The sequence below is a fragment of the Ochotona princeps genome, chromosome 32 (assembly GCF_030435755.1).
Source record: "Ochotona princeps isolate mOchPri1 chromosome 32, mOchPri1.hap1, whole genome shotgun sequence".
In the NCBI taxonomy this organism is placed as follows: domain Eukaryota; kingdom Metazoa; phylum Chordata; class Mammalia; order Lagomorpha; family Ochotonidae; genus Ochotona; species Ochotona princeps.
Window position 1 is genome coordinate 9,048,992 of NC_080863.1, and position 22,745 is coordinate 9,071,736.

Consider the following 22,745-nt stretch of genomic DNA (forward strand, 5'->3'; position numbering starts at 1 on the left):
GCCAGTTTATTCGGCTTAAACATTAGGCAGAGTTCCTCTTTAAGCAGGTGGCTGGGGGGGGGGGGCGGGTGCAGAGCTCCCAGGGACGATTCCGTCCTGCGGCATGCAGAAAATTCATGTATGGAAACATAAAAGAGCAAAGGGAGGAATGTGTTCATTTCTGGTGCTGCTTGCAGAAGACAACACACAAAGTCTATTTTGCCCCATCTGTTCCAGAGATCATTGGGGATGAGCCTGCATCCACAATAAAAATGGAAAAATAAGCTTTTACTCCAGAGGAGTATTACGAGAGGATACAGCTTAATGAATCACAGCATAGACTGTTAACTGCTGTTATATTATCAACGTATTCTCAAACTCATGAGATTATCTTCTATAGGAATTTACGCGTCATTCTCAATACTAGTTCATTGCCTCCTTTTTTCCAATTATACAAGTGGAGTTAAGGGGATGAGCTTCAGCTTGACAAAAGAAGAATCAGGCCCTTTAAAAAAAGAATTGCTTGGCCCGGCTGCGTGGCCAAGCGGCTAAAGTCCTCAGCTTGAACGCCCCGGGAGCCCATATGGACGCCGGTTCTAATCCCAGCAGCTCCACTTCCCATCCAGCTCCCTGCTTGTGGCCTGGGAAAGCAGTCGAGGACGGCCCAATGCATTGGGACCCTGCACCCGTGTGGGAGACCTGGAGGAGGTTCCAGGTTCCCGGCATCGGATCAGCGCAGCACTGGCCGTTGCTGTCACTTGGGGAGTGAATCATCGGATGGAAGATCTTCCTCTCTGTCTCTCCTCCTCTCTGTATATCTGACTTTGTAATAAAAGTAAATAAATCTTAAAAAAAAAAAAAAAAAAGAATTGCTTGTCGGAGTTCTTAACCCCATTTCACCTGGACCAGGAAAATAATCCTTTTACGGGAGGGGAGCAGGAGGAACTGATGAGCTTAGGAACCGTTTTTCCGTGCGTGCCGTTCTCTGGCCGGATGGGAGTCAGGGCAGGACCCCGGCCGCCGCACACGCTGGCCGGGGTGAGCTCACCACCACGCCGGAGCCATCCCGGAAGTGCTTAGCGGTCGTGTCCATGCGCCGGTTCGTGGGCGTCGTGGAGCCCAGGCGCCAGGCTCGGGCGGGGAGCAGGTAGACGCGGAGACGCCGAGCGCCGTGCTCCGGAGACGTGAGCCGTTGCGCCATCATGCTGCTGCTGCCGAGTGCCGCCGAGGGCCAGGGCACCGCCATCACCCGCGCGCTGACCTCTGGTGCGTGCCCAGCCGCCTGCGTCCCCGCTGCCTGGGAGAGCCCTTGGTCCCTGGCGCTGCAGTTTGGGTGGAGGGTGATGGGAGAGGGGGCAGGGGCCGACCTTCCTTGTGCAGTCACGGTCGCCGGCTGGACTTGGGGCAGGGCGGGTTCGAATTCTCCGGCGTCCCCAGCGAGATCCCTGCTAGCAGCTCGTTGGCAGAGACGAACACCTCCACGTGCTGGGCTCGTCCACCACCGTGCTACCCAGAGCCCCATTTAAACACTTGCCTTGGCCCCCACTCTTGGCTCGAGCAGTGTGGGCTCTTCGTGGCGTGAGGAAAAACCTCCCTCCCCATCTTCGTGTAGAGTTTGAAAGGCGGGCACGACAGGTGCAGCTTGCCTTGGCTGTAGCCCCGGGGGACAGTCCCGGGTCCCTCTACGCCTCTAGCGTTTACCTTCACCCCTAGTCCTGAAGGTGCCTGTGAAGGTACTCCAGGGCACGTGTTGGGGTTTCTGTGCGTCCCTGGATCCCCTTGCCAGAGGGGAAGGAGTTAAAGGCAGCTTTTCAAGCCACGCCCACGTAGTCAGGCGGGAGTGTGGTCCGGTTGAGTAGATCGTTCTTTCCCAAACCAGTTCAAACTTCGGGAAGTCGGGGTGGGTGGCTGGGTGGATTTGCTTTTGAGCACACTGGCCATTAGGTGGGCAAGGAGACTGTTCAGTGTTTTGCAGTAGGAGTTTGACGCAGGTGAGCTCTTGGATGGCTGGTGGGCAGTGAGCTAACGCCCATTTTGTAGTTGAAGGCATCTTTGAGTCATTTCAGAATAGGCAGCCGCTTTGTGTCTGACCCACACGCACACCTGAGGCCTTGGGCATCGGATCCAGAGCTGGTACCACTACAGCACATGGGCACGCCCCTTCAGCTGCTTGGAAAACCACCTTGTTCAGGGAGGAAGGAGATCACTGTTAGTGAATCCTTAAAACTTTAAGAGCTGTTTCAACTCGAGATTTGAAAGTTTTAATTCTCTCCTTTTCCGGGGCCAGCTGTTGGTAACAATGTGTCATTCTCCTTAGCTTTATCCTTGTCTTCCTTTCATAGCCCCGGAAAGTATGGACTTACTGTGCCCATCGGTGCAGGTTTTGTAAGGTGAATGGTTAAATATACTGTAAATCCAGATGTCTGATTTGGAAGAAAGCAAATGAATTCTCTGCAAACCCTAGGAGATTGTGGTTGCTTGCCAATCGCCATGTAATCCGGATGACAGTCATTGCCTTAGTGGCCTGGTTTCAAGTCACTGTGTTTTTTGCTCTTGTTTCCTGAGAAAGTTTGTTGTCTTGAAGCAGATGTGTTCCGTGCAATGCATTGAAGCCTCTCTTCACACTTTCAGTCACAGCCTCGACGCTCTGTCCGGTTGAACCTGTGGGAAGATGGTTTGAAGCTTTTGTTAAGAGGAGAAACAGAAACGCTTCTGCCTCTTTTCAGGAACTGGAGGATAAGAAAGAGTTATCAGAGGAATCAGAAGATGAAGAGCTGCAGCTGGAAGAGTTCCCCATGCTCAAAACCCTTGACCCCAAAGACTGGAAGGTATGAGCACCCCGGGCTCTGTTCAGACCAAAGCAACTTTCTCAGGACTTTCCTATCAGCAAACCGTGCTTTAGGGTGGATGGAAAAGGGAACCGTGGTGAAGCTCCGTGTTGCCAAGCCTTGAATGGGGTGGTGTCCAGCATAGGATACTGTCTGTTCAACAGAAATCTGGGAAAGCTGCTCTTGCATGTGCTCGCTCTCTCGCTCGCTCGCTCTCTCTCTCTCACACACACACACACACACGTTCAAGATGGTGTTACAAGGATATGAATGGCAGTTGGCGCAGAAAGAAAAGGCAGAGAAAGAGGTGTGCAAAGACACAAGGGTGTGAGAACATGGGCTACCCTGGGCCTCCCAGAGGAGCAGGGCAGGCCCTCCAGACCACGCGCTGTTGTGTCCCTTCTTGTGGCATGCTAAGAAAGGAGTTTAAGAAAAATGTTACTTCTGGTGCAGTAGGAAGTCGCCAGGAGTTTCCAAGCTAATTTTGGAAAAGTAATTCTCCAAACAGTACAGAAGATTGCTCTGCGTTGGTGGAGGAGACAGCTCCCTGCTAGAAAAGTAACATTCTCCTCGTGAATGACAGTGTGAACTGACATGCACCTGTGTTTGGAGGAAGGAGCAACAGCTTGGCCTCTTCTGGGGGTGGAAATGACAGGTCTTGCCAACACTGACTTTGTGGTCCCCGAGGAGGAAGGTGTTTAGAAGACCTCTAGCCTTCCTCGGGCCTGACCAGCTGCAGTGTGAGGTTGGAACAGCCCTGGGAGGCAGAGCAGGGCCATGTCCTTGTGACATGCTGTGTCCCCGTGGGGATAATTGTTCTGTCCTGGTGAAGTAGTTTGTTAGATGGTTAAAATCTGATCCGTAACATCAGAGAGAGGTTCCCATACTAGAAGTCACTGGCAGGTTGGCACGTTGGCAGTAGCTGAGATGGTGAAAAATAGAATCACATGTGGCAGAGGGATGTAGACAGATGAGTGGAAAGCTGGAGTTGTTGGCGCTGCTGTCACAGTGTGCGTGCTGTGCGTGTGGAGTCGGAGTGCCCACATTCGACCTGCTCTTTTCTGCACTGGAGCCCTGAGAGAAAGTAGCCACGCACCTTTGTGCTTGGACTCCGTCTCTAGTGCAGAGAGCTCAAAGGATCACAGTTCGTGTATACACACGGCACGGCAATTGTTTGGCATAAGGGTTAGGATGTTACTGGGGCAGTCAGCTCCTAGGTCGGAATGCCTGAATGGAAATGCTGTCTCAGCTTCCCGTTCCCATTTCCTGCTGGCTTTACACGCTGTGAGGTAGCAGGTGTAAGTGCTTGGCTGCCTGCCAGCTGTACGGGCCACCCTGCTCAAGGTCTGCGCTCTGGACTTTGGCCTGGCCCCGGTCTTAGCTGTTGCAGACATCTGGGGAGTAAATCAACATTTGGGCATAGTTCTGTCTCTACTTTGCAAGTAAATAACTAAGAATAAAAGCCCTGAGTGCTTGATATGGGATAAATGTTAGAAAATAAGGATTCTCTCTCTTAAAACGTTTACAGGATGAAAAAAATTAAGGCTCTGTGTAAAGCTACTTAAAGATGCGCTCAAAAGTTTTATATTGGCATTGTCAATTTCAAGCTAAAAGAAGTGAGGCAGGTGGTTATCCTGACAGTTACGGAGTTCATATCCCACAGCCGAGTGCTGTGATCAAATCCCAGCTCCACTTCCAATTCCAGCTGCTTGCCAGTGCAGGTGATGGCTCAAGCACTTGGGACCCTGCTGTGCATGTGGCCGGTTTGTTTGGAGTGAATTTTCAGTTTCTGGCTTCCTTCAGCCCAGTGCCAGCTGTTGTGGCATCTGTGGCGTAACTTAGCCGTTGGGAGCACTCACATACTGTCTCGCACGTGCATATTCTGTTTCTCAAAAAAACTTTTTTTTAAATGAATAAAATGAACATTAAAGAACACGGATATTTAGGTGACTGGAAGAGGAGACAGAGCAAAGCATGGCTGAAAGAAGTAGAAAAAAACAAAAGCCATTTTTACTTCAACAAAACTTTAGTGACCGTGCAGCGCTGTAGTCCTATAGAAACTAAGGAGAAAAGGAAGTCTCCAGAAGGAATCAGAGTCTCCAGCTTCACTGTTCTAAATCAAGGTCAAGTCAAAGAGCGTGAGAAAATTTCAAGGCACTGGATTTGGCAAGCAAGAGCTATGTGTGATTGAAAGCAGTGCTTGTAAAATGATTGGGAAGGCATGTGATAGCAGTGAGTTGAAGGCAGATTAGGAAGTGATGTGGTAGAGAGCTGGGTTCTACAGACCAAAGGGGATAGTAACTCAAGGAGGTGGCATTGAGAATTAGAGAACCATGTGGGAGAGGAGGAAGACGCTGGTGTGGGAAGGAGTGGATGGCAACGGGGCAAGGTAACGTACGTGTTGTGTTCATGAGTTCATTAAACAGGAACCAAGCACCCATGACACATAAGGCACTGTGGGTGACAGAAATCTTGGGTCAACTGATTCCCTCCCCACATGTACAAAAGAGCCAGGCTGGGGCCAGGCAGGAACCAGGAATTCAGATCCAGCCTAGCATGTGGGTTGTGGGGCCCAGCTGCTTAGACGATCCTCTGCTGCGGCCCCAGGCGCATTAGCAGGGCTCTGGCATGGTATGCCAGACTTGCAGGTGGCAGCTTAAGCCGCAGCGCTCCACCACCAGCCACCCAGACACTTCTAAGTGTTTACGGGCACTGTGCTAAACAAAACGTTACAAGGTGTCTTCAGAAAGGTTACAGAAATCCATGAGTTTAAAAACCTTTTTTTCACCAAGGCATTTTTCCTGTGAGCTCTTTGAAGTATCCTTGTGTCACTGCTCGTTTAAACTTTATCACTGAGTGAGCCGGCAGACGAGGACATAACCAAGAACACATGGCAAGAAACGTTCAGCAGAGACGGGTGGAGGAGCTGTGCACTGAGCAGGTCAGGAAGACAGTTACGGTAGAGTGTGGATGGCCTGCAGTGGATGAGGGAGGAATAGCATGCCAGGCAGACGCCTTGTGAGGTGGGGGAAGTTTGGAATCAGCCAGAAACTGCAAGGCCAAGTGGCTGAGGGAGTGTAGCCGGGAAGGGGTGAGTAGTCAGAAAAACCAACCCGGAGCGTTCCCAGCACTGTTTGGAAGCATTTTGCAAGTAACAACAGAAAAAGGAGAGACCGGGCAAAAGGTTACCTGTTCGAATTGAATTTATTTTTGTTGGAAAGGTGGGGTTACACAGAGAGAAGGAGAGACAAAGATCTTCCATGTGCTGGTTCATTCCCCACATGGCAGGAGCTGAGCTGATGCTCAGCTGGGAGTCAGGAGCCCTTCACTTTGCCTCAGCTTCTGATTTCCCTCGGATGTTGGCCGAAGCAGAACGTGGCATCAGGCCCTTGCCATCCCAGGAAGGCAGGGGGTTCTTGGACAGTTCCCACCCAGCCTGCAACCCACCACGTTAACCTTGCCTGATGCCTCCAAGGCTGCCCCTGCGCGCCGGCCCGTCCTGGTGGAGCGCCGTAATCCTTCCCTGCATGTGAGATGTTGGTGGCCATACCATAATGGAAAATGGTCACAGGCTATTGCCAAGCGCTTTCGTCAGGTGTGTTTGGAAAATGATAGATTGTAGCAGACTCTGTTTATTATTTTAATTGCCGCATTTCGTGGAGTGTTTATTAAGTTTATTTGCATGCAGATGATCGTGAAAGCGACGTAATAGTTCAGATTTCCCAAAATCAACTGCCGACAGAACCTCATGCTACATTCCTAATATGGAAGTGTCACTTGGGGAATGGGAGGGCGGGGGCTAGAGCACAAACCGTACCATATATTCTATATTGCTCCATTTCAACCTTGGCTGCCTTTTTGTCCTTTGCAGAACCAAGATCATTATGCAGTTCTTGGTCTTGGCCACGTAAGATATAAAGCTACCCAGAGACAGATCAAAGCGGCTCGTAAGTACTTGGTTCCTGTAAAATAAGTGAGTGGTACAGTTTGGTACAGAAAATGTTATCCTTTGCAAGTGGGACAGCGTGTGTGAAGTGTGAACTGCTCCTAACTGCCGTAGCACAGAGTACCTTTCCCTGTAGAAGATTTGTGTGTGAGCTCTCGGAGGTGAGGGATCAGGGTGTGTGAGTCTCCCATGGCAAGCTTTTCCTCTCTAATGTATGCCAGCTGTTGTTAGGGGACACTGCCTGGCTGGTTGAGCTTTTGCATGCTATTTTGGAATCCTGGGACTTAGTTGATGGTACAGATTGGGGAAATGGGGCCAGCACCACGGTGTAGCATGTTAAGCTTCTGCCTATGGTGCAGGCATCCTGAATGGACACTGGTTCAAGTCCTGGCTGCTCCACTTCCTGTCCAGCTGGGAAAGCAACAGCAAAGGACAGCTCAAGTCCTTGCACCCTGCACCCACGTGGGAGGCCCAGATCCTGCCTCCTGGCTCCTGGCTTCAGATCTGCTCAGCTCCGGCTGTGGTGGCCACCTGGGGAGTGACAGCAGATGGAAGCACTTGCTTTCTCCTCCTCTGTAACTCCACCTTTCCTAATTTACCAGATGTGCTGCAAAAATGAACACAGAGCCACCTTTCAAATAAAAAATAAATCTATTAGAAAAAAAATCTGGGGAGAAAAGTGTCGGGAACCCACTCGTGATATGCTTTATAAAACCCCACTCGTGGATGAACCTCCGTGTCTTACCCTTTTTCGTTCCCATGGGCGTACTTCCTCTCTAGCCGATCCTTCTGATGAGTGACGTGTGAGAGGTGAAGGAGATTTGTCTGTTGTATCCTAGGAGAACGTACTGCCTTCCGCTGGAGAGAATGGATATTGAGGTCAGAGGAGGTAAAACTGTGGCCTTCTGGAAGGGGAGTAGGGAGTCCAGACCAGTTGAGAAAATAAAATAGTGTACTTGGGAGAGTGACAGAGCAAGAACTGATGTTGAAAATACTAATTGGGGCCGGCGGCTTGGCCTCGCCTTCAACACCCCGGGAGCCCATATGGGCGCCGGTTCTAATCCCGGCAGCTCCACTTCCCATCCAGCTCCCTGCTTGTGGCCTGGAAAAGCAGTTGAGGACGGCCCAAAGCTTTGGGACCCTGCACCCGTGTGGGAGACCCGGAAGAGGTTCCTGGTTCCCGGCTTCGGATCGGCGCAGCACCGGCCCGTTGCGGCTCACTTGGGGAGTGGATCATGGGACGGAAGATCTTCCTCTCTGTCTCTCCTCCTCTCTGTATATCTGACTTTGTAATAAAGATAAATCTTAAAAAAAAAAAAAAGAAAATACTAATTAAGACTTCGTATCAGAGATAAACCCAAAATTTTCTCCATTAATGCTGATATTTATGAAAATCATATGAAATGTTTTTTCATAAAGTGGAGGAATTTATTATAGTATTTTAAACCCCTGATTGGATTTCTTAAAAGGTTGCCATGATTTTTTTAGGCAAACATGTAGATGCGTATGAATAGTCATGTGGTATACATCAATACCCAAAAAGTTCATCTGGCACAAGAAAGTATTTGCAAAGCCTTATTCTATCAGAAAATGGCATACCAATACCAAATGTGTTCCGATACATAATTTTGTGAATTAGGATTGTTTTAGCTCTATCGAAATCATTGATGTTGTAAGATAAATTCCTCAATCTTGATTTGTTTCTGTAAATATTTAAGATACTTAGTGAATTTTAAAAGATGCCTACATTTGCTTCTGTCACATTTTTATTGGCATTATAGAAATGAATTTTGACTGTTCTGCAACCAGAAGCTTATATCACCAGGTGTGTTTACTCAAAAGGAAATTGTCATTCTGTTATCTCCATCACTATAAAAATACATGGTTACTATGTATTCTGTTCACACTCTAGTCCAGAGGCAGAATTGCCCATTTAGTGTTTACAAGTCTGTGGTTATTGATACAACAAAAGTAATCAAAACTTAACTCCAATAGTGTTTGACATCCTTTGAGTTCCTGTGTTGTATTCCAAGCCTACAGAAAAGCTCTCACCTTGTTTTTTTGTTTTTTTTTTAAGGGAAGAGCCACCTTTTTTTTTTTTTTTTAAAGATTTATTTTTATTACAAAGTCAGATATACAGAGAGGAGGAGAGACAGAGGAAGATCTTCCATCCCATGATTCACTCCCAAGTGAGCCGCAACGGGCCAGTGCACGCCGATCCGAAGCCAGGAACCAGGAACCTCTTCCAGGTCTCCCACGCGGGTGCAGGGTCCCAAAGCTTTGGGCCGTCCTCAACTGCTTTCCCAGGCCACAAGTAGGGAGCTGGATGGGAAGTGGAGCTGCCGGGATTAGAACCGGCGCCCATATGGGATCCCAGGGCGTTGAAGGCGAGGACTTTAGCCACTAGGCCACGCTGCTGGGCCCTCTCACCTTGTTAAATGTGTGTGTGTGTGTGTGTGTGTTATTGGAAGTTAGATATACACAGAGGAAGATCTTCTGTCTGAGCTAAGCCGATCCGGACCCAGGAGCCTGGAGTCTCTTCCAGGTCTCCCACATGGGTGCAGGGCCAAGGCTTTGGGCTGTCCTCCACTGCTTTCCCAGGCCACAAGCAGGGAGCTGGATTGGAAGTGGAACAGCCGGGACATGAACCGGTGCCCATATGGGATGCTGGTGCTGCAGACAGCAGCTTTACCCACTATATCACAGCACTGGCCCCAAGAAATACGTTTTTGTGTAGGTAGTAAAGAAGTTAACTGGGAAAGAGTTAAGACTAGATGCAAGAAAAAGGTGAAAAAATCAGTACTTTGGAGAAGTTGACATCGAATACATTAAAAACACATACCCATTTTTGAAAATAGTCTAGCCCAAGCCTTGGTTTGAAGCAAGCCTTGGTAAAGTTGACTCTGATAAAGGAGACATCTCAGATCCATGAAGAAGGGAAGGATTGTTCGGTGGCATTAGGATTTTGGAAAATGACGTTTTAGAAATGGGTTCTATTTGACCTCTCTTTAGTTTCCATTTTGATGCCTACAATGACAAATTGTTTTGTAGATAAAGCAATGGTTTTAAAACATCACCCAGACAAACGGAAAGCAGCTGGTGAGCCAATCAAAGAAGGTGACAACGACTACTTCACTTGCATAACTAAAGGTAAGAGAAGAGCTGGGAATCTCAAAGTAATTGTGTTTACTAATTGCTAGGACTGCCTGCTGTGGGTGGATTAACTGTCCCATGCATTTTACATCAGATTATTTTTAGTCTTCTCCCCAGAGCCCCAGAGTCTCACTCCCCACCCACAGCATCAGGAGACAGCAGGTAGCTAGCTGTTAGGATTGCACACGCTAGGCGCCCCGTCCCCTGCCCATCAGAGTCAGCATCTAACAGGCTTCCGGGGCGCCTTTCCTGCCTAGGGACCAGTCTTTTCCCTCTTCCGATGCTTTGTGTGCCTAAAGCTGCTCTTACATGTTCTGCTAGTTATAAATTAAGAACAACTATTTATGGCTGTTTCCATAGCCATTGTCATCGATGTTGCCTCGACTGTGATTTTTCCCTAAATGTGTTTTGTTGGTAATTTCTAAAAACTCTGTGTGTCCTCAGACTTACTCTTCTGGGGTCACTTGGGAAATCTGACATCCTTCCATCTTTTACGGTCACAGTCCAGAAGTCTAACAGTGAACTTTCTAGAAATTCCATGTTCTCTAGAATCATGTGCTTTCCTGAAAGTTGAATATTTAGCTGTTTTGTCTCTTATATATTAGAAGTGCTATAAAAGGGGCTTAAGGACATGTGTATCCAGGAGTGCAAAAACTGTTCCTTCAGCTAAATTCTTCCTCCCTCACAAACACAAATATTTACATGTGAAAATTGACAACTGTTTTGAAAGAGGGGGATATGAGTCTTCTTGGAGGTTAAAACAAAAAGGCGAGTGAAGTCATGGTACGTGATCCTGCACCTTTGTCTCTTCAGCTTATGAAATGTTGTCTGATCCCGTGAAAAGACGAGCGTTCAACAGCGTTGATCCTACTTTCGATAACTCTGTTCCTTCTAAAAGTGAAGCAAAGGACAATTTCTTTGAAGTGTTTTCCCCTGTGTTTGAAAGGAATTCCAGGTGAGTGCGGACCTCCTCTTCTGATCATAATTTCTTTTCTTTTTTTTTAAATATTTATTTCTTTTCATTGGAAACACAGATTCACAAAGAAAGATCTTCTATCCGCTGGTTCACTCCCCCAAATGCCTGTACCTGCTGGAGTTGAGCCAGTTCAAGGCCAGGAGCCCAGAGCTGCTGCTGGGTCTCCCATGCACGTGCAGGTCCCAAGGCTTGGGGCCGTCTTTCACTGCTCTCCCAGGCCACGAGCAGGGAGCTGGATGGGAAGTGGAGCAGCCGGGACACTAATTGGCACCCATCTGGGATGCCGGGGCTGCCAGCAGAGGATTAGGCAGTTGTGCCGTCCATGCAAGCCCCTGCTCATAGTCTATATTCACTGACTCCAGAGAGCTTTGTTTATAGGATGTAAACAGTTAGAGGGTCCAGCACCACAGCTCAACAGCCTGATCCTCCACCTTCAATCACCGAAACCCATATCAATGCCAGTTTTGATGTTAGCTCCCTGCTTACGGCCTGGAAAAGCAGTGGAGGATGGTCCAAATCCTTGGGCCCCCTGTACCCATGTGGGAGACCCAGAAGAAACTTCGGATTGGCTCAGCTCTGGCCATTAGGGCTTTCAGGGGGTAAATACAACGGATAGAAGATCTCTCTCTCCTTCTCTATAAATCTGCCTCTCCGGTAAAAATGAGTAAATGTTTAAAAATAAATAAGTGAAAAAAAGGGATTGTGAGCTGAATTTTGCTTTTAATATTTCAGATGGTCAAATAAAAAAAATGTCCCTAAGCTTGGTGACATGAATTCCTCATTTGAAGATGTAGACGCATTTTATTCTTTCTGGTAAGTGACGCCACTGTTTCTCTGCTGTCATTTTTTTAAGAAGAGTGCCATGTTCAGTGAAGACTTGATCACATTAGTTAGGGCATGGGTGGCTGTCCACTCAACAAAAGCAGTGTGATCAGAAATGAAAGAAGTTGACATAATTCTGGTCACTTTCTATGTGATGGTTAAACTTTTATATTTTTTCCCTCCTGTTTTCTGTTAATAAAAATGCCTGTCACACCAAGCACACTATCGTGGCTTAAAAAAAAGTGAAGAGTATTTACCAGACATTGTATGTGCTGTGTCTTCTAACTCAATCTCCTGTAAATATGAAAGCATTCTTACCACTGTGAAACAAAACTAAGGTTTGGTTCTGTCAGCTGTGCAGTAGTTACTGTTACCTGATCACTGCCCCGGTGACCTTGTGGCTTGACAGTGACAGACTGGTGAAGGTGGGAAAACTTGCACACCAAATGCAGTTTCATTGAAAGGGTGAAGGGGGTGGGGGGGGCTCAAGAGCGTAATCCGAGAGTCCAGTACCAAAAAGGAGAGCAACCCCCAAAGCCTACCTGGGTGCTTGTCATCACTGGCTCTTCACGTTTCGTTCTTCTCCAACTTTTTGTCTTGGTTTCATTTCTGTCCAAACTAGGTATAATTTTGATTCTTGGAGAGAATTCTCTTACCTAGATGAAGAAGAAAAGGAAAAGGCAGAATGGTATGAAATTGTTGATTTGCTCCTTTGATGCCACATGTCTCCTTTTGTATTTTCTCTTTGCACATATTTTTTCTTCATGAGTTGGCTGACGTTTGGTATTCTGGAATGTCAGAAGCGAAGCCAGATGAGGCCAAAAAGTTATTGGGTGGCGTCTGCTTAAGAAGGAAGTGTGACTGTTAATTCCGGAAGTTCTCTCTTCTGCCACTGCTTGACCTGGGTTTGATATCGTTTTCCCTGCGAGGAGAGGGGTTCTTCAGGAGTGTCCAGAGCATTAGCCAAGATTAACACCCGCCACGACCACCCTGCCATAGGGAACGGCACAGCATCCTAGCCTTATGTGCACACAATGTGTAAAATCCTGTACTTTCCAAGAGTACGTTCTATCAACAGTTTATCGTTCGTATTTTCTGTCTTCTAGTCGTGATGAAAGGAGATGGATTGAGAAGCAGAACAGAGCAACCAGGGCACAAAGAAAAAAAGAAGAAATGAACAGAATACGAACGTTAGTTGGTTGGTATAATCACCACGGCTGTGTGTTTTTAAGTTCCTTAGTTACATGTTAGAGACTCACGAGATAAACTTCTCTTGGTAGACAATGCGTATAGCTGTGACCCAAGGATAAAAAAATTCAAGGAAGAAGAAAAAGCCAAGAAAGAAGCGGAAAAGAGAGCAAAAGCAGAAGCAAGACGGAAGGAGCAAGAAGCTAAGGAAAAAGTAGGATGATGTTTGCTCAAGTTGGACTTGACATGTTCAGAGGCTTTCCACTCTGGATCTGTTTTTCCAAACTTATAATGTGGGTGGTATAGGAACACATCCTGACAGCTGATTCACCGAATCAGAGCTTCCTTCCCAGATTCTTCCTGAGGAAAAACATGATTTCCCACCCATGTCTCTCACACCAGGCTGAGTTCTAGTATGTCTGTTTTGCATTGTCCAGTATGTGTTGTCAAACAGGAGCTGCCTTTCCCAGGTCGGCCTTCAGTGTCCAGTGGTTCACTGCATGTTCTCTAACTTAATTTTTTAAAAATTGCCTTTTTTGAGTCAAATCATGCAGGATTTGGAAATTCTGGTTTTCTTCTTGAAATGATTTTATTCGCTTACTCCCTATTTTTTAAAGCAAAGACAAGCTGAATTAGAGGCTGCTCGGTTAGCTAAGGAGAAGGAAGAGGAAGAAGTCCGACAACAAGCGTTGTTGGCAAAGAAGGAGAAAGAAATCCAGAAAAAAGCCATCAAAAAGGAAAGGCAAAAGCTTCGAAACTCGTGCAAGGTACGTCACTGTGCCCGGGCAGATTGTGCAGACATCAGGAAACAGGGGCATGTGTTTTATCTCAAATGCAAATGTGCTTCTAAAGTAACTTTTGCTGAACTGACCAACCCAGATCAGTATTCAGTTGGTGTTTACTCAAGTCTGTGCTTGCACGTCCCTGACTATCTCAGGACTGTGTTTGTGCTTGGTTTCTTTGGTTGGGATGCAGTTACAGTTGGCACAGGGACTGCCCCAGTGAGCTCTCCCTGTTCCTGTCGCTCAGGCCCCTGTAGTTCTGTCCCAGGCCAGCAGCCCCATCCTCCACACCCGCTGGCCACTGATTTGTTGGAGAAAGCAGCCCACTGGTGCCATGTGCTCTTGGCCTTGTAAAAGATTTATTATTTGAAAGGTGGGTTTACAGGGAGAAGGAGAGACACACAGAGAAGGATTTTCCATCTGCTGATTCACTCCCCAAACAGCCGCAGCAGCTCAAGCTGAGCCAACCTGAAGCCGGAATTCTTCCAGGTTTCCCATGCAAGTGCAGGGTTCCAAGTACTTGGGCCATTCTCTGCTATTTTCCGAGGCCACAAGCCCAGGACAGTGGAGTAGAACAGCCAGTACTAAAACCAGCACCCATATAGGATTCGGTGCTTGAAGGTAGAGGATTAGCCTGTTGAGCCATGATGCCAACCCCACAATTTGGTTTTACTATTTGCTTCCTAACAGTGGAAAATGATTTTTCATTTTAGAAAGCTTTCAAAGTTGCTCATTTTTAGGAACTGAAAAGCTCTCATTTTTACTTAAGAATGTTTATCATTTTGATGAGTGCTAGTAATTTTCAAATAAAATACACATGGCACCCCAAAAGTTTGGAAATGTAACTTTGTCCAAGAATTTTCTTACATTTTAAACTGGTAAAGTCAGAGAGCAGTATTGTTCCTTATTAAATGGCATTAAATCAAATAATAAGTGAAGTTCAAAATAGATTGCCACTCAGAACATTGTGTATTATCAGTGTGGTTTAACTCAGCAACTATGTGAATGCTTCCTGCATGTCTTAAAAAATATTTTGCTTATTTTCATGCACTAAAGGGAATGGGCAAAACAAAGTATGTATTGAGAAAAAGAGATCTAAAATCTACTGGTTCCTGTCCTGTATGTCTGCAATTGCTGGGGACTGTTCCAGCCTGAAGCCAGGAACTTACAACTCAGTCTACGGGTCCAGCACAGTGGCTCAATGGTGAAATCCTCACCTTGTAAATACTAGGATCCCATATGGGTGCCAGTTCATGTCCCAGCTGCTCTGTTTCCTGTGCAGCTCACTGCTTGTGGCATGGGAAAGCAGTGGAGGGTGGCCCAAAACCTTGGGACCCTGCATTCACCTGGGAGACCCAGAGGAAACTCCAAGTTCCTGGGTTTAGACTGGCTCAGCTCTGGCCTTTGCAGCCATTTAACAGTGAACCAGTGAGTGGAAGATCTTTCTCTGTCCTTCTCTATAAATATGATCTGCCTTTCCAATACAAATAAATAAATCTAAAAAAAGAACTCAGTCCGGTTCTGCCATGTGGGTGGCAGGGACCCCAGCACGTGAGCCATCTGCTGCTGCCTGCCTGGATGCGTCGGCAGGAAGCTGGCTCAGGAGTGGGGCAGCCGGGACTCGGGGCAGGGCTCCAGGGTGGGATGCTGGCTCAGGAGTGGGGCAGCCGGGACTCGGGGCAGGGCTCCAAGGTGGGATGCTGGCTCAGGAGTGGGGCAGCCGGGACTCGGGGCAGGGCTCCAGGGTGGGATGCTGGCTCAGGAGTGGGGCAGCCGGGACTCGGGGCAGGGCTCCAGGGTGGGATGCTGGCTCAGGAGTGGGGCAGCCGGGACTCGGGGCAGGGCTCCAGGGTGGGATGCTGTGCCCAAGCAGCAGCTTCACTTACTGCACCACAGCACTTACTCCTGTCCTGTTTCATGTGACTTTCCAGAAGGCTCTGGATACTAACACATGCGATCCTGAATCTGCAGGAAATGACCAACTGGAATCCATCAGCCTCCCCGCCAGACTGTTTTTTTGCTTGTTCGTTTTTGTTTTTAATCTCTTCAGCCATTCTGTGAGCAAAAGGAAAATCAAAAAAAAATTGAGCTTTCCTTCAGTTGCAGTCAGGTAGAAGGTTGTTGTCAGACGGGGGCAGTGCACACGCATCCGTGAAAGAACGTGGGCTGGGCAGGCTGCCTGGGGTGGACGTCACTCCCTCCCTGCACGTGCTGGGCCGGCACCTCGCCGCCGAGCAGTGAGGGTGAGCCAGGCCGCTCGCAGGTGGTGTATGCAGTATATACACACATGGAATGGACAAAAACGTTTTGAGATTTTTTTTACTTCTTAAAAGGAAAAAACTTAAAAGAGCTCTTCGAGATCATGCATCCATGAGGATTAGTGCGCTGGCATTTGGTAACTTTTTATTGGTCCTTTCCAGCATAAGTTAATCTGTTCATCTACCCAGGGTCTCATGATCTGTCACTGGTATGGATATGCTGTGGACACAGTCCTTTCTGCACGAAATGTACTGGTTAGTGATAGAGAAGAACTGGTCAAACTGGCGGCTCCAGCTCTGGAGTCACTAGGAGGAGGAAGTACTCAGAGGTAGTGAAGGAGGGTTCTCTGCAGCAGGTAGGACCCAGCGACCCAGGAGAGAGAGGCCGAGGGAATTCACAGATCCCGAACAGCAGAGGCTCCTAGGCCGGCGGTACTGCACCTCGGCTGCCTTGCTGGAGAGCTTCAGTCTGCTCCTGTCTGGGTCGTGGCGCTGCGACAAAACTAGGGCAGAGAGGTCTTTGTCCTCACATCTTTTGCCACCGTGCTATAGAAGCGGGATCTACAGCCTGAACTATGGCAGAGGCGGGAGGGAGGGGAAAGAAGGACAGGCTCCTGCCAGTTGGGGTGGATGGTGTGGGCAGCTGATGGAAGCAGGAGGTTCATTTCACGGAATGCTTGGTGTAGCATGCACTGAACAAGGAAGGCGGGGGCAGGGGGAGTTGCATGTGAAGCTCCAGTCTGTGGGACCCCATGGGGCTGCTCGTGAGCAGGGTCTCCATGGAGACCAGGCAACAAACCTGTGATTAGACCAGCACTCCGTGGCTTAGGGACGGGCATGTAGAGAAGGACCCTGGCAACACTGGTGCTTAAGGTACCGACAGAGGAGTGACCACACACAGGAAGAAAGCCAACAGTGCTTTCGAAGCCTGGAGAAACTTATGATAAAGGCCACGTTGGAGCGTGGCCAGCGTTGTGGTGTTGCACGTTAAGCTGCCATCTGCAATGCTGGTGTCTCCTATAGGTGCCAGTTCAGGTCGTGGCTGTTCCACGCACTGTCAGGCTCACTGCTAGCGTGCCTGGGAAAGCAGCAGCAGCTGACCCACGTGTCTAGTCTCTGGGCACACTTGGGAGATCCACATGAACTCCTCAGTGTTGTCCTTGGCCCAGCCTTGTCATTGTGGCTGCTTAGGGAATGAAACAGCTGGGGCAAGACAAGAATGTTTGCTAGTATCTCCCTTTGGCTTGTGCTATCTTGTCAAGTTCACATTTGACATTTTCAGCAGTGGGCGGGCATCTGGGGCTGCCCACAGCCTGTTTCCTTGGAGTCCTGGCTCTGCTTCCCACCCAGCTTCTGGCTGGTGCACACCGTGGGGAGCAGCACATGGCTGAGGCAGGTGGGGCCCTGCTGCCCACATGGGAAGCCCAGATGGACTTCAGGCGCCTGCACTGCAGCACAGTGGGTTGAGCGCAGCCTAGGACGCTGGCATCCATGACTGAGCCAGCAGTTCTAAGTCCTTCCTCTCTGCTTCCAGTCCAGCTCTGTGCTGATGCGCCTGGGAAGGGGGTGTCCCAAGCGTGTGGGCCCCGCTGCCCAGGCAGACACCTCTCTTACCTCCTGGAGGAGCGCAGGTTCTAGAATTCTGTCAGTAGGTGCATTTGCGAGGGTGAGAAGATCCAAGATGAAATGTAACGTGTTGTGCTTCTAGACCTGGAATCACTTTTCCGACAACGAGGCGGAGCGCGTCAAAATGATGGAAGAAGTGGAGAAACTCTGCGATCGGCTGGAACTAGCAAGGTGGGTGGATATCTTGAAGACTCCTGCTGAAATCTTCCTGGCTCAACAGTAGTTTCATCCTTTGTCTTTTTGTTCTGTCTCATTTCCTCCATAGCTTACAGTGCCTGAATGAAACGCTAACGGCCTGCACAAAGGAAGCAGGAAAGGCAGCACTGGAGAAACAGGTAACAGGGAATTGCTGTGCCTCTCCTAGCGCTCAGTCCGCTCTCAGCCTTGCCGCGTGCTGTTGTGCTATCTGTACAGTGACTAAGGGCAAAGAGGGAGTATTTTGTTTAGTGTTAAATGGGACCAATGGTCTGTGTTTATCATGGTTAGCATTTGTGTCAACACATTCAGGAGCTAAGAAAGCGTTAGAGAAAATGTTAGTGTTTTCATAGGCCTTCAGTTCAACAGATTTGAGTATGTGCTCCCTAGGACAAAGCACCATGCCTGGGTGTTTTTGGAGAAATGCCTGATGTATTGAGCCTCACCGTTCAGCAGGAGTTAAGCTGAATGGCCTTCTGGAAAAGATGCAGGGCTCCAGCAAGTGAATGCCGTTGGTTAGATGGGATATTCCGGGTCTGCATGTGAGTGGTCGGGTTGGCTCAGTGAAAGATTTAAACTGGCCTTGGAAGACAGTGTCAAAACTCAAGGTTGGGAAACAGCAAGAACTATAAAACTATGGAACAGGGGATGGCAGTGTTACACAACATGATAAACCATGGCCTACAAGGCCGACAACCCGTGTGAGTGCTGGTTTCAGTCCCAGCTGCTCTACTTCCAATCCAGCTCCCTGCTGATGGACAGCAGCAGCAGCAGGTCCAACTGCTTGGTCCCTGCCCCGTGGTGACCCCAATAGAACTCTAGGCCCCTGGGTTTGGTTTGCTCCACACCTAGTCATTGTGGCCATCTGGGGGGTTAACCAGCAAATGGAAAAACTGTATCACTGTAACCATCAGTTAAACAAGTCATAAAACTACAGAGGATCAGGAAATGAAGTTGATTGAGAAGAACAAAGTGAAACTGAGGAGTTGTGTAATACTCTCAGCACATTTCCATTACTCAGCTCTGTAAGTCACAGAGGCTTCAACACAATGCTGTTAATGTGGTGTCTGGGCAGGACACATCCGAAGATGCAAAGTGATTAGTTAGAAACTGACACTGTCTGGACTGTTAAAGTCATGGTGGAATTGGGAGAACTTCACAGTTGGCATTCCAGGGCCCTGCTGACTCATCCGGGGCGCAAAGGGGAGAAAGGATTCCAAGACGGTGCCTCGATCGCAGCTGAGTGAGGCAGGAACAGCAAGTGAAGGTGGCTTTTTCCATGAATTGTGAACTAGACTAGAAGCACATGTGTAAAGGGTAGAATCTGAAGGAAAAACAGATCGTTTCGCTGTACCATTTGCTTTTTTGGAAAGAATAAGATTACTCACTGTCCAAGGCATATGAGCGTACATGTTTGAAATGGCCTTGTGTGTGAGTGGCCTGGGGACTACAGTTTCCAGGTGGAGCAGGCTACTGGTTGGTTCTGGTTCCTCAGCCTGGGCTAGCTGGGAGCCAGAGTGAAAAGCAGATGCCATCACGGGGCGGGGGGCGCCTGGCAGGAGGCAGAGTTGGAGTGTAGATGACACAGCTGAGGACCACAAGCCACAGGCTGCCAGGCCCGAGTCCCTGACTGACCTGTGATGTTTGTGTAGATAGAAGAAATAAACGAGCAGATTAGAAAAGAGAAGGAAGAAGCTGAGGCTCGAATGCGACAAGCATCTAAGAATGCAGAGAAGTCGGCTGGCGGAGGCGGGAGTGGCAGCAGAAACTGGCCAGAGGACGATCTGCAGCTGCTCATCAAAGCAGTGAACCTCTTCCCTGCCGGGACAAATTCAAGGTACTGGATTTTAGGATGCACTGGTTACAGCAGGAACTTTGGCACCAAATTCTGTGCCCTGGAGGTGTGAAGCACATGTAAGCTATGCTTGCCAGTCTTCCACTCCATCGGCAGACATACATGTGTAACTACCGAGGTGGGGATGGTTGACCGGCGCGTTGGCCAAGTCCACCGAGGCTGGTGCTGGGTTTCATGAACCGTACCTCCCTTTCCTGTTCTCGCTCTCTGCTGCATGCCAGCTGGAGCTCCTCAGAAAGCTTGGGGGAGATGGCCTCTCATTCTGCTGATGATGAATGGTGGTTTTCAGAATCTGTTTTTTCAGGTGCCATGGCACTTTGAAAGGTTTGTGAAAACTGGATTAATTTTGGTCCAAAACAATTTTGAAATTCCAGCATAAAAGGGTCTTCAAACAGTTCATGGAAAGCACATATTAGGAACAGATGGAATGGGTTTCCAAACTGTTGCACCCAAGTGAACTTATCTGTGTGTTAACATTCCCAGTGTGCGTGTATGGCTGTATTTCTGTTGATTTGTACAACTCTGTAAAGTTTTGCAAACTGATACCAAGTTATATAAAGTGATATATAGTTGACTTACATGCATGAAAAGCAAAAATTGTCCAGAATAGTAATTTGTAGTAGCAAAATGAGACCACCAATTTAGAGCACAGACATTGTAACCCGTCCGCAATAAAAATGTACTGACTGAGTTTTCCTTCCCACTGTTCAATGACTGCCGCTCGCTCTAGGTGGGAAGTCATTGCCAACTACATGAACATACATTCTTCTTCGGGAGTCAAAAGAACTGCCAAAGATGTTATTAGTAAAGCGAAGAGTCTCCAGAAACTTGGTGGGTCGGTTTTGATGTTCTCTCCAAGACATTTTTAAAGTAACTTAACGCAACCAAGGAAAGACCACATGAGATGATCTGTTACGTATTTTTTTTTTCATTTCTTAGACCCTCATCAAAAAGATGACATAAACAAAAAGGCTTTTGATAAATTTAAGAAAGAACATGGAGTGGTGCCTCAAGCAGACAACGCCACCCCTTCGGAGCGGTTTGAAGGTAACTGACCTCTTTCTCTGGCAGAGAGGCGGGCTGAGCCGTGCGTGCTGACAAAGCCTGTCGAGACGAGCAGTCACCCAGCTAGCCATCACTCCTGCAGGTCAGGTGCCACTGGACAAAGGGCTGTGCTTATCTTGCTCCCTAGATTCTGGAAGTCCATGTTAGAGGGTCTTATTAAGATAGTTGGGACTCTCTCTCCTCCTTCCGGCCTCCCTTCCCCTTTTCCTCCTCGCCTCTCCAACGACTCTCTCTTCTCCTCTTCTTCTTCCGGCCTCCTCCCTGGCCCCTTTTTTTCCACTACCTCCACCCCGTTCCTGCCCCACTGGAATAAACCTCCTAAGATACCAAAAAAAAAAAAAAAGGTAGCTGGGAAATGGTACTTTCTCAAGGTTCACGTCTTTCAACCACCTTCAGGCATGGCTGGCAGATCGGTTCCCAGGGTGTTTTTGGACTCGAGGCTGACTACATGATAAGCTGTCTGTTTTGTGACAGACCCAGCTTTAGCATTCCTGGTCTAGATTATTATATGCAAATTTCAGCTAGCAGATATGTGCCCATCGTGGAGGGCCAAAGGCGTTCTGCTGTTGCAGAGCGTTGGAGCAAGGCGTTAGCTTGGCTGTTCTTATGCTGAGGGGTTTCAGACCGTAAGAGGGCTCTCTGGAATTAGGGGCTCCCAGTCTGCCTTCAGATAGACACGAGTTCTGTGGCTTGTTTTGAGGGAGGTCCTCCTCTTTTCTTTTTAGGAAAGTAATTTTGATATACATTATCGCTACTGCATATTTATTCCATGGCCTAAAGTAATTAATCTGTTAGCTTAGAATAGTCAGATCAGCTTTTCACTACTTAACATGTTAACCTACAGAAGTAGAGTAATGAATACTACATCCTTGAGGAAGCCAAGTATTTTTGCTTCTGAAACTTGCATTATGTTTTGTTAGATACAAACATTTGGCTGAAATACCACCTGCAGTAATGCTACGGAGTTCAGCAGTGAGTCCACAGTTGGTTAAACACTGCACCTGGCCTAGCGCTGCAAGGCCTCCCGCCAGTGTTAAACAAGGATGGCTCACAGAGAACCATCCTGCATATAGTTCACATTGTAAGGCAGCTCTGTTCCCCAACCTGTAGGGAACCAATTTCACAGAAATCTTAGTAAGTTATAAGTCAGTCCAATGGAGCTGTGCCTTTAAATGTGACTAGGGGATGAAAAAAGGTCAGGTAAAAATATAATGGACTGTACTAGAACAGCAACAAAAAAACCTCTGAAATACTTGGGGGATGTCTCCTATTTCGAGTTTCTTTTCCTCTCTCTCCCAGTAACACAGGTTTCCTAGTATGTTCTGTGGATATCAAATGTACCTTATGGAAATGGGTACTTTATTACCAAGATATACGTGTGCACAAAATGGCTCCTCAGCGAAGGCGTTCTGAGAGCCAGGACAAAGCTTTCACGTACAAACTCTTCTTCCATAGGTCCATGCACAGATTCCACCCCTTGGACGACAGAAGAACAGAAGCTTCTGGAACAGGCTTTGAAGACCTACCCAGTAAATACGCCTGAAAGGTGGGAAAAAATAGCAGAAGCAGTCCCTGGCAGGACGAAGAAGGACTGTATGAAACGATACAAGGTTCGCGACTCGTGTAACTCCTCCGTAGCTGGCACTCTGTCTATTAACTGGAAAATGTTTCTTTTGTTATTTCAGTATCTTGGTAGTTACGGGCCAGGAGCTAGAATTATTAAGAGGAATGACAAACTTTAGAAACTTTCTAGCCCTAGAAGCTAACTGTAAATACGTGATTTCAGGGAGTTTCGCTAACACTGGATTTATTTACCTGTTCTTAAATCGAATTCCTGATTGAAACGCCGCTCTTCTTCTAGGAACTTGTCGAGATGGTGAAAGCGAAGAAAGCTGCTCAGGAGCAGGTGCTGAACGCAGGCAGAGCCAAGAAATGACTGACAATCTTTGTGTGTGCATTTTTATAATAAAAGCAAAAAATACTATACAAGTTCTCTTTTTACATACAATAACTGTGAATTGTGCTGCTCCCAACACACATTCTCAGCATGTGAGCTATTTTACAGAAAACTT

General features: G+C 47.8%; 1 protein-coding gene across 2 annotated transcripts; it reads left to right on the forward strand.

Annotated features, from left to right (window-relative positions):
- The first annotated feature begins 906 nt into the window (after nt 1-906).
- On the forward strand, nt 907-22,651 carry DNAJC2 (DnaJ heat shock protein family (Hsp40) member C2). Of its 2 annotated transcripts, none has more exons than XM_004591358.3 (17): nt 907-1,245; nt 2,617-2,807; nt 6,679-6,754; nt 9,805-9,903; nt 10,720-10,861; nt 11,615-11,695; nt 12,327-12,392; nt 12,811-12,902; nt 12,985-13,106; nt 13,510-13,659; nt 17,641-17,729; nt 17,824-17,893; nt 19,406-19,590; nt 20,339-20,439; nt 20,548-20,655; nt 22,129-22,283; nt 22,535-22,651. In XM_004591358.3, the coding sequence occupies exons 1-17, from the start codon at nt 1,182-1,184 to the stop codon at nt 22,607-22,609; spliced, it is 1,866 nt and encodes a 621-aa protein (XP_004591415.1). In that variant the 5' UTR covers nt 907-1,181; the 3' UTR covers nt 22,610-22,651. The 2 variants fall into 2 exon arrangements, with proteins under 2 accessions (XP_004591415.1, XP_058513501.1); XM_058657518.1 differs by having other exon boundaries at nt 908-1,245; nt 2,706-2,807.
- Nucleotides 22,652-22,745: the final 94 nt, after the last annotated feature.

Bases quoted from the DNA above. Each gene is read 5' to 3' on its own strand.
- DNAJC2 (XM_004591358.3), top strand. From the start codon at position 1,182: ATGCTGCTGCTGCCGAGTGCCGCCGAGGGCCAGGGCACCGCCATCACC. The intron at 13,660-17,640 runs GTACGTCACTGT...TTGTGCTTCTAG, and splicing joins AGCTTCGAAACTCGTGCAAG to ACCTGGAATCACTTTTCCGA. The intron at 20,440-20,547 runs GTGGGTCGGTTT...TTCATTTCTTAG, and splicing joins GAAGAGTCTCCAGAAACTTG to ACCCTCATCAAAAAGATGAC.